The 15129-nt window shown below is 57.2% G+C and overlaps 1 protein-coding gene across 1 annotated transcript in view; it reads right to left on the minus strand.

Moving 5' to 3' along the window:
- MACROD1 (mono-ADP ribosylhydrolase 1) overlaps positions 1-15129 on the minus strand; it is a 151234-nt gene that overhangs the window by 132044 nt on the left and 4061 nt on the right. Inside the window, exons 2-3 of the mRNA XM_065882460.1 lie at positions 8717-8818; positions 7957-8073 (exon numbers count right to left, since the gene is read on the minus strand). Of these exons, the coding sequence (XP_065738532.1) occupies positions 7957-8073; positions 8717-8818 (219 nt within the window). The remainder of the gene's footprint in view (positions 1-7956; positions 8074-8716; positions 8819-15129) is intronic.

Consider the following 15129-nt stretch of genomic DNA (forward strand, 5'->3'; position numbering starts at 1 on the left):
CTCTTTTAGGTCATGCTATGTCTTAGAGGCCACCCCAAGTTGGGACCAGGGCAGGTCCCACCCAGGAGTCCCCAGAACCAGGCTCTGGTGTGTGTATGTAAGCCCACCCTAGGGGTCTGGAGAGAGCAGATTCATCTCAACACCCCCACAAACAGCACTGTCTGCACAGAGCTTTGTGTTGAGAGGGAGGGAAGGGGACCCCAGTTCCTGGGGGGAATCCACGGCTTTCACATGATGTGTCGGACCCCCTTCACCTCCTAGGGACACAGGGTACCCATGCGTTAAACGGCGGGCAAGACACAGCCTCCTGGGGAGGCCCGAAGCTGGCTGGGCAGCCCTTTGCCAAGGCACTGCAGGATCATTCCGGGAGAGCGATCCAAGGGCTGCAGATCCAGCCCTTTTCATGCTTGGCCAATTTAATGGTCCCCATTAATTTCAAAACACACACATTCCCACAAGCTCCAGGCTCGTCAGCTCAGTGCTTGGGGTGGAGAGCACGTCAGGGACACAGGCCGGCACACTGGTGTGGGTGCTGAAGGCTGGCAGCCTCAAGGACGAGATGAGCCGGACAGAAAGGGCTCAGGGCCCCTCAGCAGGGGGTGGCGGGCAGCGGAGCCCTACCTGCGTTTCCTGACCATTTGTGTGTTGTGATGGGGAGGAAAACGGCCCAGGAGAAAGGGCAGTCCTGGGAGTTAGGAAGGCCTGCTTTGCCACTTCCCTGCTATGTGACCCTGAGCAGGTCACCGTCTCTCTCTGGGCTTCAGATGCTCCCCTGTCTTCCCTACAAGACTGCAAATGCCTTGGCGGCAGGCACTAGGTCATTGGGCCTCACACTGAGCCAGGAACCTCACCAGCTGCCCACACAAGTGGCAGTCTGCCACTGTCCTCTCCTGCATGATGCTTTAGTCCCTTCTAGTCCCTTCCAGCCGTGGCTTCTATGACTGACCAAGAGGGGTCTGCGTGGGGTCTGGGCTGGGGCAGAAGGAGGGGGCTCAGAGGGGATCACTGGTTCCTGCTGTCTGACCAACTCTCAAGGACATCTGATCACTCATTCATTCAACAAACATTTACTGAGTCTCAGGACAAAAGATCATTGGGTCCAAGGTCCATTGCCCACTGTCACGTTCCCTATGGAAGGACAGGAACGATCTGGCTAATAAAGGGAAACTTGGGAGAAGACCTTGGGGCAGAAGGACCTTCCAGGATCCTCGAGTCCTGCCCATCGGCCAGAGCTCGGCTCACTGGCCCAGGCCCTGTGAGCCCTTGAGGGAATCTCAATAATTCAGAAGGGATCCATCATTTATGAATTTATGTAACCGCTTCTCGACCTTGTGGAAATGAGCCTCCCTCCTCCTGCAGTGGTAGAAATCAGGCCTTGGCACAGTCTTTGGTGTCCCAGGCTTTCTAATGTGGGGAGAGAGCCACCCGCACGCCAGGCCTCCCTGTTGGCCTCCCAATCCACTCAGCCCCCCACCCCTAGACTGGACCCAGAGAGAACTTCTGAAAAAGCAAACGCGATGGCATCCCTCTCAAACCCAAGTTTGAAAGATGAGGGTTTGATTCCTGGCTCGGCCTTTTACCCAGCACTGTGGTCCCATACGTTCCTCAGTCTCCTCATCTGTAAACTAGGGGAATATTATTGCCTGCCTCAGAAATGAGGTGATATGTCCAGTGTGCGGGCAGCCCCTGGCCCAGAGGGAACACACAGTAACACACTACCCCCACCCAGAAGCAGGGCTTGGTGGGGTGCTCAGGGCAGGGACTGGGGCACAGGACGACCAAGCAGCCACAGGAGCAGGCGCCCACCACAAGGCCTCATGGGGCCCATGAGCCTGGATCCATCTTTTCTGCACTGACCACCCAGTCCCCATCCCGCTTCTCTGTTTCCCTGTAGTGAGGACAGATGACAGCAGACCCACTCTGGGGACCCCAAATTTTAAACCAGAAGAGAAAGGGAACAAAGAGAAGGTATTCCCAGCTACCCAGGAAAAAAGTGGGGGTGGGGATTTCATGGAGGCTCTTTAGTCTGGCAAACCTTCCCTACCTGTGCCACTACTGCTTAGCTGTGTGGCCTTAGGTAAGATGCTTCAAGTCTCTGAACCTCAGTTTCCCATTGACACCGTGGGGCTGATATAACACCAGGAGGCTAGGAGAGGTAGCATGGGGTGTGGATACAGCCTAGACCTAGAGGGAAACCCTCAGCTCAGGACCCACCACGGCTCATTCCAAGCCCCCCAGAACTTCCCCTGAGTCCCACCCGCCTCACCCTCCCTGCCAATGCTCTCCCTCTCTCCCCTTAGAATGTCCTTGTCCAACTTCTAACTCAGATCCCTACTTCTCAGCTCAAGTACTGCCTCCTCCAGGCAGCCCTCCAGATTGCCTCCCACACTTGCAGGTGTGATTCCCATCCCTCATGCACTTTGCTGTCCCTTCCATTCATATTTTTCACTCTGCATTTGGGAATTGAGATTGAGTCTTCTGTAGCCCAGGACCTACCCCAATGCCTGGTGCACAACAGGCCTGCCATGTACGCCTGCTGATCAAATGAATGAAAGGCTACACATGAGTTTGAATTCTGACTCAGTCACCTGCCGAGCTGGGGCATGTTATCTCCTTCTTGAGCCTCAGTTTGATCACTGAAAATGGGGATCCGAGTCCTGCCTGCTTTGCGGGGATGCCAAGTGGTCGGCATGGAGGGAGTGGCCCGTCTCACCTGTGCTCCCCAGGGGCCAGGGCCCAAGGAGTCTTCCGTGGTTCACAGGTTCCCGCCCACCCTCCTTGCCCACTGCGAAGAGGCTGCTGCTGAAGGTAGCTGTGAAGGCCCGGCCTCAGTAAACACCTTTAAATCTGAAGTGACAGGTAAAGCGATTTACGGAGACAGTTCAGCGTCAGATCACTTCCCACAAGGCAGTCGGCGTCCCTCGGCCCCCCTGCTTGCTAGTCCATCAAGGCGGTCTCTAAATCACTGACTCCGAGCGGTGGCCCAGGGACAGCCAGTGGGCCAAGCTCCTCCGGGCCCTCCTGGCAGCAGAAGGGATGAAGCAAGGGCTTTGGCTGGCTTGCCAAGGAGACGAGGGTGATAGAAGCAGCTGGCAGATTTTCACAAATCAAAGCCCCAAGACTTAAGGAAACAGAGCACCACTTCATGCCTTATTTTACATAAATAAGCAACTTAAAAATCTCCCAGTGAGGCCAGCTTGTCGCTGTGAAACATGGCTTCCCACCTGTTCTGCACGGCCCGGCCCGCATGCCGGGTCCCCGCAAAGGCTCCCCTGACCCTCCTTGCCTCCCGCACCCTCCTTGCAGAATTAATTGGTCCCTGAGGCGACGCGTGGCACTCTGCTCAGACCTCGCTTCCAGTGCTTTGTCACATTATATTCTACTTAGTTTCTCTCGTGCTGACTTTCCAATACTAATTTACAGGGGCTTACTACGTGCCAACCCTGGGGTGGGGCCAACGATGCTCCATTTTTCAGATGGAGAAATAGAGGCTTGGAGACACCTGACCGGAGGCCACAGCACGCGCATGGCCTTGACTCAGTGGCCTGGGTCAGCTTTGCAGTTTAATATTCCTTCTGTCTTTGCACAAAGCATCACATTCATCCCTGCTCTGTCCTGTTATGCCCTGAAGGCCAAAGCCGGCAGCCGGACCCTGGACTGGCCAAGAATGGGGGTCTTTCTTTGTGCCAGGACATTTCCTGCCTGGGATTCAGCTGTCTGTCAGGAACTAGGGGCCCACAAGCACAGGCTTGGTAAGCTGGCAAACTCAAGGGCATGGAAGGGACCCTGTCAAGGTCATGCTGCCTCTCCCCATAGTCCCCACCATTCCGTGGCAAAGAGAAGACATAAACACTCCAGAAGCTGAGGCACGCCCCCAGACCCAAGCTTTCTCTGGAGGAGATGCTAGGCCTGGCTCTCTCTAGACACAGCCTGGGGGACGTGGGGCCAAGCTGGAGAGGCAGGCGCTGCCCCAAAGAATCTCCTCCTCCAGAATGGGGGCTGCAGGGGCTTCCTGGCTTATCTCACCAGCATGGCAGCCCAATTTAATTAAGATGGATGCAGTGTGCCCCCGTGGGCAGGAGCCGCGGCCAGCACAGATGGCAGGAGCCTGAGACTCTCCAGACTCTGCCCAAGCAAGTGGCCTCGGCTGGCAGCCACTGGGGCAAGACCAAGGATGACCCGGGGAGGCCTGCACTGCCCCTGGGGGCTTGAGGGGGTTTGGTCCTGTCCCCTGTGACCTCATGCCCTGCCACCGGCCAGGCAAACATCCTTCTACTCTGTTCCAGCCCCCCTCCACATACCATATAACATACATCATATTATACACACAACAAATCACACACATATCCACTATTACAGGCACATAATGGCACATACACCCCAATCACATATCAAATAGAAACAGAGTGGGGTAAAAACCAGCCCTGGACTTCAAATGCCAGGGGAACAGTTGGGAAACTGAGTCTGATTTTCCAAAGTCCTGAGCGAGGCTGTGGGTGGAGTCACTCTGCGGGGAGGGGAGAAGTGAAGGGGGCAGGAAGAGAGGACACCCGGCCCCTGCCCTCTCCAAGGACTCCCAGGGTCCTCCCTAGGGATGCGAAGAGCGCCTGCGCGGCTGGAGACACCCCCGAGCCACAGTTCTTCAGGATGGAGGGGTTCTGGGGTGCGGATCCCTTTCTCGCACAGGCCCTTCCCAGGCCCCTGCAGGTCTCCCCCTCCATGGTCCCTGCAGCTGGAGCAAGGCCCAGGCAGCGATGGCATCTTCCCTACCCTTCCCCATCTGGCCTCAGGGACAAAGAGAGAGTCCCCGCCCCCCACCCCGTCCCGAGAAAATCCAGAAGCTCCACAGTGGACCTCAAGCCCCCAGCCCTGTCCGACCCACACGGCTCCCCATGGGCCACAGACCCTGGCGGGACCAACACTGCCCCTGACTTCAAAAATAAAAATTAAAAAATTCCCACCCCGAGATAACTGCTCGCTCCTTTTCCTCATTGTGGTGGCTCCGCGGTCGGCGCTGAGAAGCAATTATTCAGGGCTAATGATTATAATCAAGTCAAATAGAATTTAATGGACACGTATTCTCTTCCTGCTTGAAACTTTACATATGAATTAAGCACATGTGGGTTTCACGAGGCACAGACCAGATTTATGCAGCCCTGAAAAGCCCCTCGCTGCCGCGACTTTTATTCCGCTAATAAACAGGCTGATTTACCGGCTCTGCTGTGCGCAGGAACCGCGATCTCTGCTGCCCCCTGGTGGGCGGCGGCCCCAGGCCATGGTCGGGAGGTGCCCAGGGAGGATGCTGGAGGGTACCACACCCACCAAAGACCCCCGAGGTCTGATTAGTGCCAAGGCCACCCAAACACCGGGCTGGGAAAACCTGCAGGGAGGGTCCGCAGGGGATGCAGGCTCTGTGTGGGAGCTCTGGATCCAGGGCCCACCTCAGCCTTTTTTTGGGGTTCCAGGCAGGTTCTGGGTCCTCCCAGCTATGAGACTCTTTCCAGAAAAAAAGGAGATCCCGGGAAGACACACCAGGAGGTATTTAGTAAACTGAGGCAGGCAGGGGGAGGCATAGCTGCTCATTTGTAGGAAGTACCAGGATCTCTAGGCATCCCTGGGCCAGGGTTGACGTCCAGTGACTCTGCTGACATCGATTCTAGCACTGACAACAGCGGTAGGTGCTGAGGGCTCTGTTCATGCCCGGTTCACGTGAGCATCACTGTTCATGGGCATCAGACCCTAATATCCCCAACTATCCAATGGGTGGGTTTCCCGCCATTCCCATCATGCAAGCCCAGGCAGGTACATGGAGAAGGGGAGTCCCCAGAAAGACACAGCAAACACTGCCACGCCCAGCCCTGGCGAATCAAATGAAGCCAGGACCAAAGCACTTCCCTGAGAGCCATGAGAGGCTGACAGAGCTGCTGCACTCAGAGTCTGGCCAGGCACAAGGGCACTTAGGCAGAGCCATTAATCATGCCTGCAGCCCCGCGAGCAGGCTCCAGAGCCCCCACACCACTCCATCTGCATTCTGCCCACACCCTGCCTTGGTCCCCACACCCTCCCTCCTGGCTGCCGACCATCAACCTGGCTGGGAAAGAGGTGATAAGATGCCCTACTTTTCCCTCTGGCCACTTTGCAGCTCAGGAAGAAAAGTACCAGTGGGGGGACTTCCCTGGTGGCGCAGTGGTTAAGAATCCACCTGCCAGTGCAGGGCACACGGGCTCAAGCCCTGGTCCGGGAGGATCCCACATGCCACAGAGCAACTAAGCCCGTGCGCCACAACTACTGAAGCCCTTGTGCCTAGAGCCCGTGCTCCGCAACAAGAGAAGCCACCGCAATGAGAAGCACGCTCACCGCAACCAAGAGTAGCCCCCGCTCGCCGCAACTAGAGGAAGCCCGCGCACAGCAACGAAGACCCAACACAGCCAAAAATAAATAAAGAAAATAAATAAATTTATTAAAAAAAGTACCAGCGGGGCGCCTCCCACACCCTTGCCAGTGACTGACAGGGCCCAGGGCACTAGGCAGGGCAGCCTCGCAGGCCTGTGGCAATGTCCCCTCAGCCGGGGCCCCAAGGCTTGGTCCTTCCACACCAGGCCATCCCTCTGGGGTCCAGGCATCAAGAATACCCTTCTCTCCTGGGCCACTGTGACTTGACTTGCCTTAGCCCCGTGTCTCCCCAGATGGGGACCTCGCTGCTACCCACCATCCTAGTGGCCCAAGAGAAACATATCAGAGGAAGCAGAAACCCAAAGGCGACCCCACCACACCCTGCTCCGAGTCAGAACTCCTACCTTCCTGTGACTGGTCACCTGTGTGCTGAAATAGGCAATGAGGGGGGAGGGAACACCCCTGTGACCACACGGTTCTGCGAACATCAGCGGGGAGACATGCAGAGCAATGCCACTGCCAGAAATGCAACCCAGATCACAGACAAGCGGGCCCAGAGCGGATGAGCGGCCACCTCTCCCCTGGTCACTCAAGCCCAGTCGCTTAGCAAGACCAGCACGGGCACCACCAAGACCCAGAGTCGCTTGGCCACTCCACGCCCTGGCCAGCACTGGGGTCAGCCAATGGCTGCAAGCCCAAGGGTTCAATGAAGGAGATTTGAGACGCTCCTGGGAGCGCCCGTGACTGCGCAGGTGGGGAGGGGCTAGCACAGTGGAGTTTCCCTATGAGTTGGAACCCAAGACAAGGGGGTCTGCCCAGGCCTGCAAACCTTTCTCCAAGAAGGAGGCTCCGTCCTGTGACAATTGGCAACCACAGTGGAGGGATTCGGCCCCCACTCGCCCTTGTCCTGCGAACCACCTGAGCACCTGCTGGACTTGACCGCCCCTTGACACACCACTCCTGACCTCAGCCAGACAACCACTGCCTGGGAGCAGAGCCGCCACCTTTCTCCCTCTCCCAAGATGGGAGAGACACAAAAGACTCCTCAACTCATCACAATAAACTGCCCAGCCAGCAAGAGCCATTGCAGGAAGCTGACAGGGGTGCAGGGGCCTCTACCCCCACCCTTCTTCTGACATGCTCCCCAACATGTTTCCTCGCCCACCCCAATTAGAAGGGGGGCTGGGAGGGCAGGAGGCGGAGGAAGGAAAGCAGTGGTCAGGGGCATCTGCAGCCCCCAAGGTCGGACCACCCCATCTGGCCACCGCCTTCCTGGCAGGGCAGTCCGGCGCAATTCCAGCAGAGCTCTCTCCCTTACCAGCCACTAACGGGTCTCAGAGCTTCGAGGCAGCTCAGCCAAGGCGCCCCTGACGCAGCAGGTCAGGGTTCCAAGGGGAGAGGAGTCCACGCTGCTGACACGCTGGGCTCCCGTGGCGCCAGCAGGCCACCCTCACCCAGCCACCCGAGCCTCACTGGAGCCAGGTGGCATCCACGCGTGCCTGCTACAGTGACGAGGTGGCCACCCAGGTCTCTGGCTCAGGCTGGCCAGAAGCCCTCACTCACCGGCGTTGACAATGGCGTCCACCTCCAGCTTGGTGATATCGCCTCGGAACAGGGAGATCTTCTCGTTGAGCTGCTTGTCCTTCTTGTACTTGGGCTCATCCACCTTCACGGTCACCCCTGGAACAAGCAGAGGCCGAGGGTGGGGTCATAGAGAGGTCCCCACTGCAGAGTGACCCACCAGCGGCCACCAGTCAGGCAAGCCGCCATCAACTGCCCTCCACCTCCAGAGGCAATGTGCCACGCGAGGACCGACGACACGGTAATGACAGCCCACACTGACTAAGCACCTACTGTGTGTAGCACACACTCATCTCCTTGAATCTTCACAACGTTGCACACAGGTAGAGTATCAATGCCATCCATCCCCGTTTTCCACACTAGGTAACTGAGGCCTAGGAGGGTTAAGTAACTTGGCCTGGGTTCCCGGTTACCAGGCCTGAAATTTGCAGGGCCTACGTGCTCACCAGGACGCTGCACTGCAGGCCGCTACACCAAGCAGCAAATCCCAGCTCCAGCGGCCATGGGATTGTAGGTCCAAGGCTCAGTTTCCCAACGGTATAATGGGGATAAAAACCGAACCTGCCTCAGGCTGTGTTGATAATTAAATGAGGTGACACTGCAAAGGGCCTGCACACAGCAAGCACTCATAAATGCTGCCGCCATTCTCCTTCTTGGCCTTGTCTTTATGATTCTCCCAAGATATGGGCCTGAAAGGGCCACACACCATCCGGACAGCTGGGCTGCCCAGCGCAGGGCCTACCTTTCGCCGCCTCCTTCCACGTCGGGATCTTCTTCAGCTTGACGAAGTCCCGGCAGAAGTAATGTTCCTCCCGCTGCTTGTCACTCAGGCCCTTCAGAAACGCTGCAGGGGCGGGTGGGGTGGGCAGGAGAGTCAGGCGGGCAGGGAGAGGAGCAGTCCAGGGGGCCTCCCCACCACCCACAGGTCTCCTATCCTCATGGGGATGCTCGCCTCGTCCAAGGGTGCAAAGCAGCCCTGCACACCCATCCTTCCCGCAAGCACACGGGGAGGGGCGTGGAAGGAGGGTCCCCTGGAAGAGCTTGCTGTGCCCTCTTTGTTAGGAGGGGAAATTGGGGCCCATGGAGGTGGAGGGTGTCTCTCAGGCACCACAGACCTGAGTGCAGAATTCAACTCTGCCACTTTCCAGTTGCGTCCACACCTCTGGGTCCCTAATATCTTCAAGACAGCCCTTGCAGACTAATTTCAAGCTTTCTCATACATGCTAAGGCCAGGTAGGTCAACGGCACTGAATCAGTTACATCATCAATCAGTTACATCATCATTGTCGTTATTTGTAGGCAGCAGGACACAGGGAACCAGGACACCCGTGCTCCTCAAAGAGCCACAGAACCAAGTGGGTCTGGTGCCCGTTTGTGACAAACCCCCTGCATTGGCAGAGGGCTCCCCGCGGAGAGATGCCCACTGGGGTGAGTCATGAATCAAGGGAGTGGCTGGAATTGTCCCCATTTTACAGATAAAGAAACAGGCTCAGGAAGGTCTGGAAGCCACCCGTGGTCATACAGCTCGTGAGTGGGAAGCCAGGCCCCCCATCCACTCACAGATTCTGGGTCCACCCAGGCTGGTTCCCCTGCTGGGCCTGGTCTTCCCTTTGGGTGGCCCCAGGCAGGGAAGCCTCTCTCCAAAGCAGCAGTCCAGGCTCGCGGCTCGTGGGCTCCCCCTGCCGGCCTGAGACCACCAGGGCAGCCTGGCTCTCAGCCCAGCCTTGTCCTCCACCACACACTCCCCAGATGCAGCAGCCCCCAGTGACCACCAGGGGAGGGGGAGACAACAAACAGGAAAGACCACAGTCAAGGAACCCAAAAAGCATCAGAAAATGTGCAGAGGTAGGAGGGCAATTAGAGGGGGTAGGGGGAGAGGTAGGGTCTGCCTGCTGGAGCCTTCTGTGGAAAGGCAGAGACAGACAGATATTCAAGAGACAGGTGGGTCCCCCATTTGTGCCTTTGCCCTGCCAAAGTCAGTCCATCCAAGCCTCTGCTTCTCAAGATGCCCGAGGAGCCTGGAAAGGGCCCGGTTCACAGTCCAGCTCAACACTGTGGGGAATTATTACAAAAGCTCGTTACACCTTGAATTTGCTTACGCCGACTCCAGCTCAAGATAGAACCACACTCTCCGGCAGCCACTCCCCACCCCCTCCCTTAAACACCCATCACACGCAGGTCCTACACAGGGTGCTGGAGATCCAACCCCCAGCAATGCAGACGTGGTCCTGGCCCTCGTGAATTTATAATTCTCAGCAGGGGAGACAGAGGCTGACCAGGCTTTACCCAATCAAGCAAGCAATCCAAATTCCAAGAAGTGCTATGGAAGGGACACTCGGGGACTGGGAGAGGAGGCAGCCGGAACCCCAGTCCAGGGGAGCTTAGCGGAGACTGGGAAGAGGACTGAGAGGTAGCCAGGGTAGGGAAGGGTGTTCCACCATCCGGAACAGCGTGTTCGAGGTTCTGGGTGGGTGCGATCCAGGGTGTGGGGCAGGAGGCAAGCACAGGGGGAAAATGATGCTGAGGGGAGACAGGGGCACCTCATCCCAGGGGCACCCAAATCAGATTAAAAATGCTTCCACCAGGTAGAGATTAAGAATCCCCCCACAGCAGTGCCATTCTCATTCTTTCTAAGAGGCAAGGGTATCCAGCGTGGATGGTACCCAGCGTGGACAGTCCCCTCTGTCACTAGAGTCCCTGGATGCTCACAGCCCATTTCCCAGCCTCCTTCTCAAGGGTCTGCCCTCCCCATGATCTGAGAAACAGGACAAGAGCTCCTACTTTAAACGCTCCTTTCTTTGCGTGTTGCAGGGGTGGTGGTGGGGGGATGGTGCTGGTATTTGAAGGAACTGAAGTGCTTCTCCAAGCCTTGCTTGTCTTCTTCTGTAAAATGGGGGCACAGAAAGCTCCCTCGCGTTAAATGAGAAGCAGAACAGGCTTAGCTGGGCACAAAACAAAGCACTCAGCTGCCGGCAGACGGTACCACCAAGCAAAAACCAGGCTCGACTCCTTCCAGGCTCTGCCTCTCCCTGGCAGTCTGAATACAGATCAGTCAGTTAACATATTTACTGAGCACCCACCATGCACCAAACCTGGGAGGCGAGGTGAGGTCTGGGGCCTGACCAAACAGAGGGGCGGCTGGGACAGCTTCCTGGAAGAGGTACCCCCAGTTTCTCCGGTCTGCCCCAGGAGCTGCAAATCGCTCGAGAAACTCCCACCAACCAAGCAGAGGCTCCCTCTAAATTCTTCATCTTCCCTAGGTGGCCACTCCAGCCGCTCCTTTGGAAGTGGGTGCCCCCTCCCTCTTCTCCCTCTCCCAAGGCTCCTCCGCTCGTCCTCCCGGCCATCCATCCAGTGGATGCTGCCTCCCCCTCCCACCAAGGCAGAACACCCCCCCACACACCTGCCCATATCTCGTTCTCCCTCCCTCAGGTCACTGGGCACGAAGGTCCTTCCTCCCAACCAAGGCCGCCCAGCTCACCTCCCCAAGGACTCACTCCTGCGGCTCCCCCTCCACTGGACTGCCCTGCCTGCCTTCAAACACCTTCTGGTGTTCCCCGGCTTTTAAAACAAAACCCTCCCTCAACCACGCATTCCACACGCTGTAGCTGTGGCCTTGTTTCTCTGCCTCACTCCACCGTCTCCACTCGCTGTCTCCACTTCCTCCTCCCCCCGACCCCACCTCTCCATCAAGGCCAAGGTCAGAGGCACCACACTGGCCACTCGTCCTTATTCAGTGGCCTTTCCTGGCCTCCCCTGTACGCTCAGCACCCCCAACCCCTTCTTTCTTCTCAGGACCCCAAACTTCCCATCCCAGGCTGCTCGCTGGCCCCCCTTCTCAGCCTCCTTGCTGCCTCCCCTCTTCCTTAATCTACACCCTCTCCCTGGGTTTTCACATCAGTTCCACACATTCGAAAACGCTCATGATCCCAAGGCTGCACCTCCAGCCCCTCGCCTCTTCCGAGCATCTGCTCCCCCAGGCCCACAGCCTGCTCTCATCCCCAAATTCTGTGTGTGCAGAACTGAGCTTCTGACCTTTCTATCCTTCCTCCTTCTCAGTGAACGGCCCCAGACTTTGCTGGGGCCCCAAACCAAGGGTCTTTCCTTTCTCTTCTTCCCTCTTCCATCCATCTGCAGGCTGTTAGATTTATCCCCCCAACACCACAGACACCGTGCCTTCTGCTACTCCCACCAGGGCTAAGCCTCCGTCATTGATTACTCCCTAGACCCCTCTGGAAGCGCCTCCCCCCCGCCCCGCCCGGCCAGCTGACTCCCGGTGTCCACCCTATGGTCTGTTCCTAACACAGCAGCCCAGAGGTATTAGGGACAGAAGTCAGATAGAAGCTGTCTCTCTGTGTGAAGCTCAGTTCAAACCCCAAGCCCTTGCCAGGGCTTGGAGAGCCTGCCTCTTTCCCAACCTCCTCCCGTGCTACCCTCCCCACTGCACTTCACCCTGCCCACAGCCCCTCAGCCTTTCAGTTCCCCCAACAGCCAAGCTGTTTCCCACCTCAGGGCCCTTGTACCTGCTGTGCCTCCTGCCTGGTCTTCCTTTACAGTTCCCTCCTCACTGCCCTCCCCCTCCCAGAGCAGCTGCCTCCCCTACCATCTGTGCTTTGCTTGACCTTGGCCATATGGGGATATGTCATGTTTATGTTGGATTCCCAGCACCTGGCACAGCATAAAGCATGTGTGAGTGTCCCTGGGCATCTGTGGGATGAATCAATGAACCAAGGAGCTGAGACCTGAAGGTTGCGGGCAAATTTGCTAACAGAACAGGGTCTTCCGGGAGGAGGGAACAACGCGTGCAAAAGCCCTGAGGTCGGAGAGAGCGTACGGGTGGGGAAATGGAGAGAAATCTAGAACAGCTGGACGGGAGAGCAAAAGCAAGGCTCTGGCAGCCTCCCCCGGCCCGTCGGGGGCGTTTGCCGGCCCGTGGCCTGGCCGCTGCTGGGGGTTTGATTCCACTCTTGCTCCTCGGTCCCCCCAGGTTTGGGCTCATGACCTCCCACCATCATGTTCGTGGGCAAGGTGCTCACCCTCTCAGCCTCAGTTTTCTCGTCTCTAGAATAGGGACAAGGCCAGCCTTCCCTGGCACCCAAGCTTGCTGTGAACAAGAAGATTGGCTGCGAAAACACAGAGGAAGCTGTCGAGTGCGATATACACATCAGATATACTCAGTCTTTCCTGTGTGTAAAATAAGAAGGCCCAAAGAGAGCAAACGAAAACAGGACAAAATTTGGGAGGGGAAACATTATTTTTCCAACTTGGGGCAAAGCAGGTGCAGGAGCTCTTTAAGTTACTTGGGTCCCCATATTTATCGTCTTGCACAACTGAGACCAAAGGCCCCCTCCGAGGCCTTGGCATGCCCAAGTGCCAGTACTCAGAGCTGGCTGGACCTGTGGCCGGAGTGTAGGCCCGTACTGTGACACTGGAGGGGTTGGTCAGCCAGAGCGCAGACCAACCCCATAGGACTCCCAAGACCGGAGTCCCTCTGGCTGGGGCAGGCCCCAGGCACCCCACGGCACTAGTCTGGGTGCCCAGAGATGGCTCAGGTCCCCGAGCAGACACCATCTGGCAGATGCCACCACTCTGCTTTACAAAATCAGTAGAGCAGTCGCCCTGGCCACAGGCAAGCAAAAGGAAGCCAGGGCGGGAACCAGCCCAGGGCTCTGTCCTGCACTGTCTTCCCCAGTACCCGAGGTCTGCTCTGAGTGACCCACAGCCCGCGCAGTCCTCTCTCTCCAGCAAAGACCAAAACACAACTCTGCTTCCCGGAGACGGCAAAGGAAGACCGTCAGAGCTTCCAGCTCAGCTACCGGCTGACAAGGCGCCAACCTTGGGGACACCTGTCAGCCTGCCCTTCCGGCCTGTGGTCCCCAAGCGCACAGCTCTCGAGGTCAGCGTTCTCACTCATCTCCAGAACGAGGTTGCAGCCTGACCCCGAGGAGCTATAGGCTGCACTGCTCTCTGATTTATGGGAAGGAGAAGCCAGTTGAGGACCGGAGCGCTGTCTTCACAGCCTCAGCTTCATCATCAGCGGGGCCGTCCCCAGGCCCTCCTCACTCGCTCTGGGAGGAGGAGAAGCAGGACCCTTATGGTGGGCATATGCCCCACACATTTATAACACGCGCTACCTCCCTCTGCCAGAAGGACAGGTGCCGACTTAAAGCACAAGTGAGATTTATTTTTCTTATAAAAGATGTACAACATACGTTTTAATTTTCTTTCCTTTTTGGAGAGGCGAGAGTATTTCACAGCTCAGTGAGACAGGTGCTGTAAAAGGATGTTTGCAGTAAATTTTGATGGGGAGGTCTGACCCCAGATGAAGCTTTCAGCGGCTCCCGGGCACGAAAGCCGAGCTGGAGGAAGCAGGCTGCGTCAGAACCATAAAGTGCACCAGGCGAATGGGAATTCAATGATGTGTTTAAAGAAGTGTCTTTATGGCACTTCACAAGACGGTGTTCGGAAAGGTGAGGGCAGGCTGGCACAGAGGGAGGCTCCTCTTCTGAAGAAGGGTGGGTGGGCAGGGCTGATAACAGCTGGGCTCTGGGAACACGGCGGTGGGGGCATTAATCACCTCTCACCGTCCCCCAAGAGCAGGGGCTCATCAAAGCCTATGGCACGAGCAAAGGGGGGATGGCAGGAGGCACGTTGGAGCTTTTCTGCTCTCCCAGACCCCCTCGCCTCCGCCCGCACCGGGACGTGCCAAGGCTGCTTCCCAGAAGACAGGTGGGAGAAGCCCACCCAATTCCCAGGTGTGCCTGGGAAATTTTCTGGTTCGGCAGTCGAATCAGTTAAATCATCTGCTCTGCATGAAATCCCACAGGGGTTGAAATCAGTCTTTGCCCTGCCCCATGCAAACAGGCTGGAACACATGAGCCCTATCCTGAGCCACCTGGGAGAGGAAACAGGGCTCAGGAACTGAGGGTCAGAGTTCTAGCATTTGAGACCATGGCGGAGACAAGTTTATATAAGCTCAGTGTCCCCATGGCCAGAACAGGGCAGAGAGAGGAGATAGACCCGAGGGGCAACAAGGAACGGGGGGCATTGGGGGTTGTCAAGGGAGGGGGGCACTGGGGACCCTTTGGCCACTGTGTACAAAATGGTTTCTAACGTGATCCCAGCACAACCTACAAATCGGGTGCTGTTGGTCCC

Source organism: Phocoena phocoena, chromosome 8, assembly GCF_963924675.1.
Source record: "Phocoena phocoena chromosome 8, mPhoPho1.1, whole genome shotgun sequence".
Taxonomy (NCBI): Eukaryota; Metazoa; Chordata; class Mammalia; order Artiodactyla; family Phocoenidae; genus Phocoena; species Phocoena phocoena.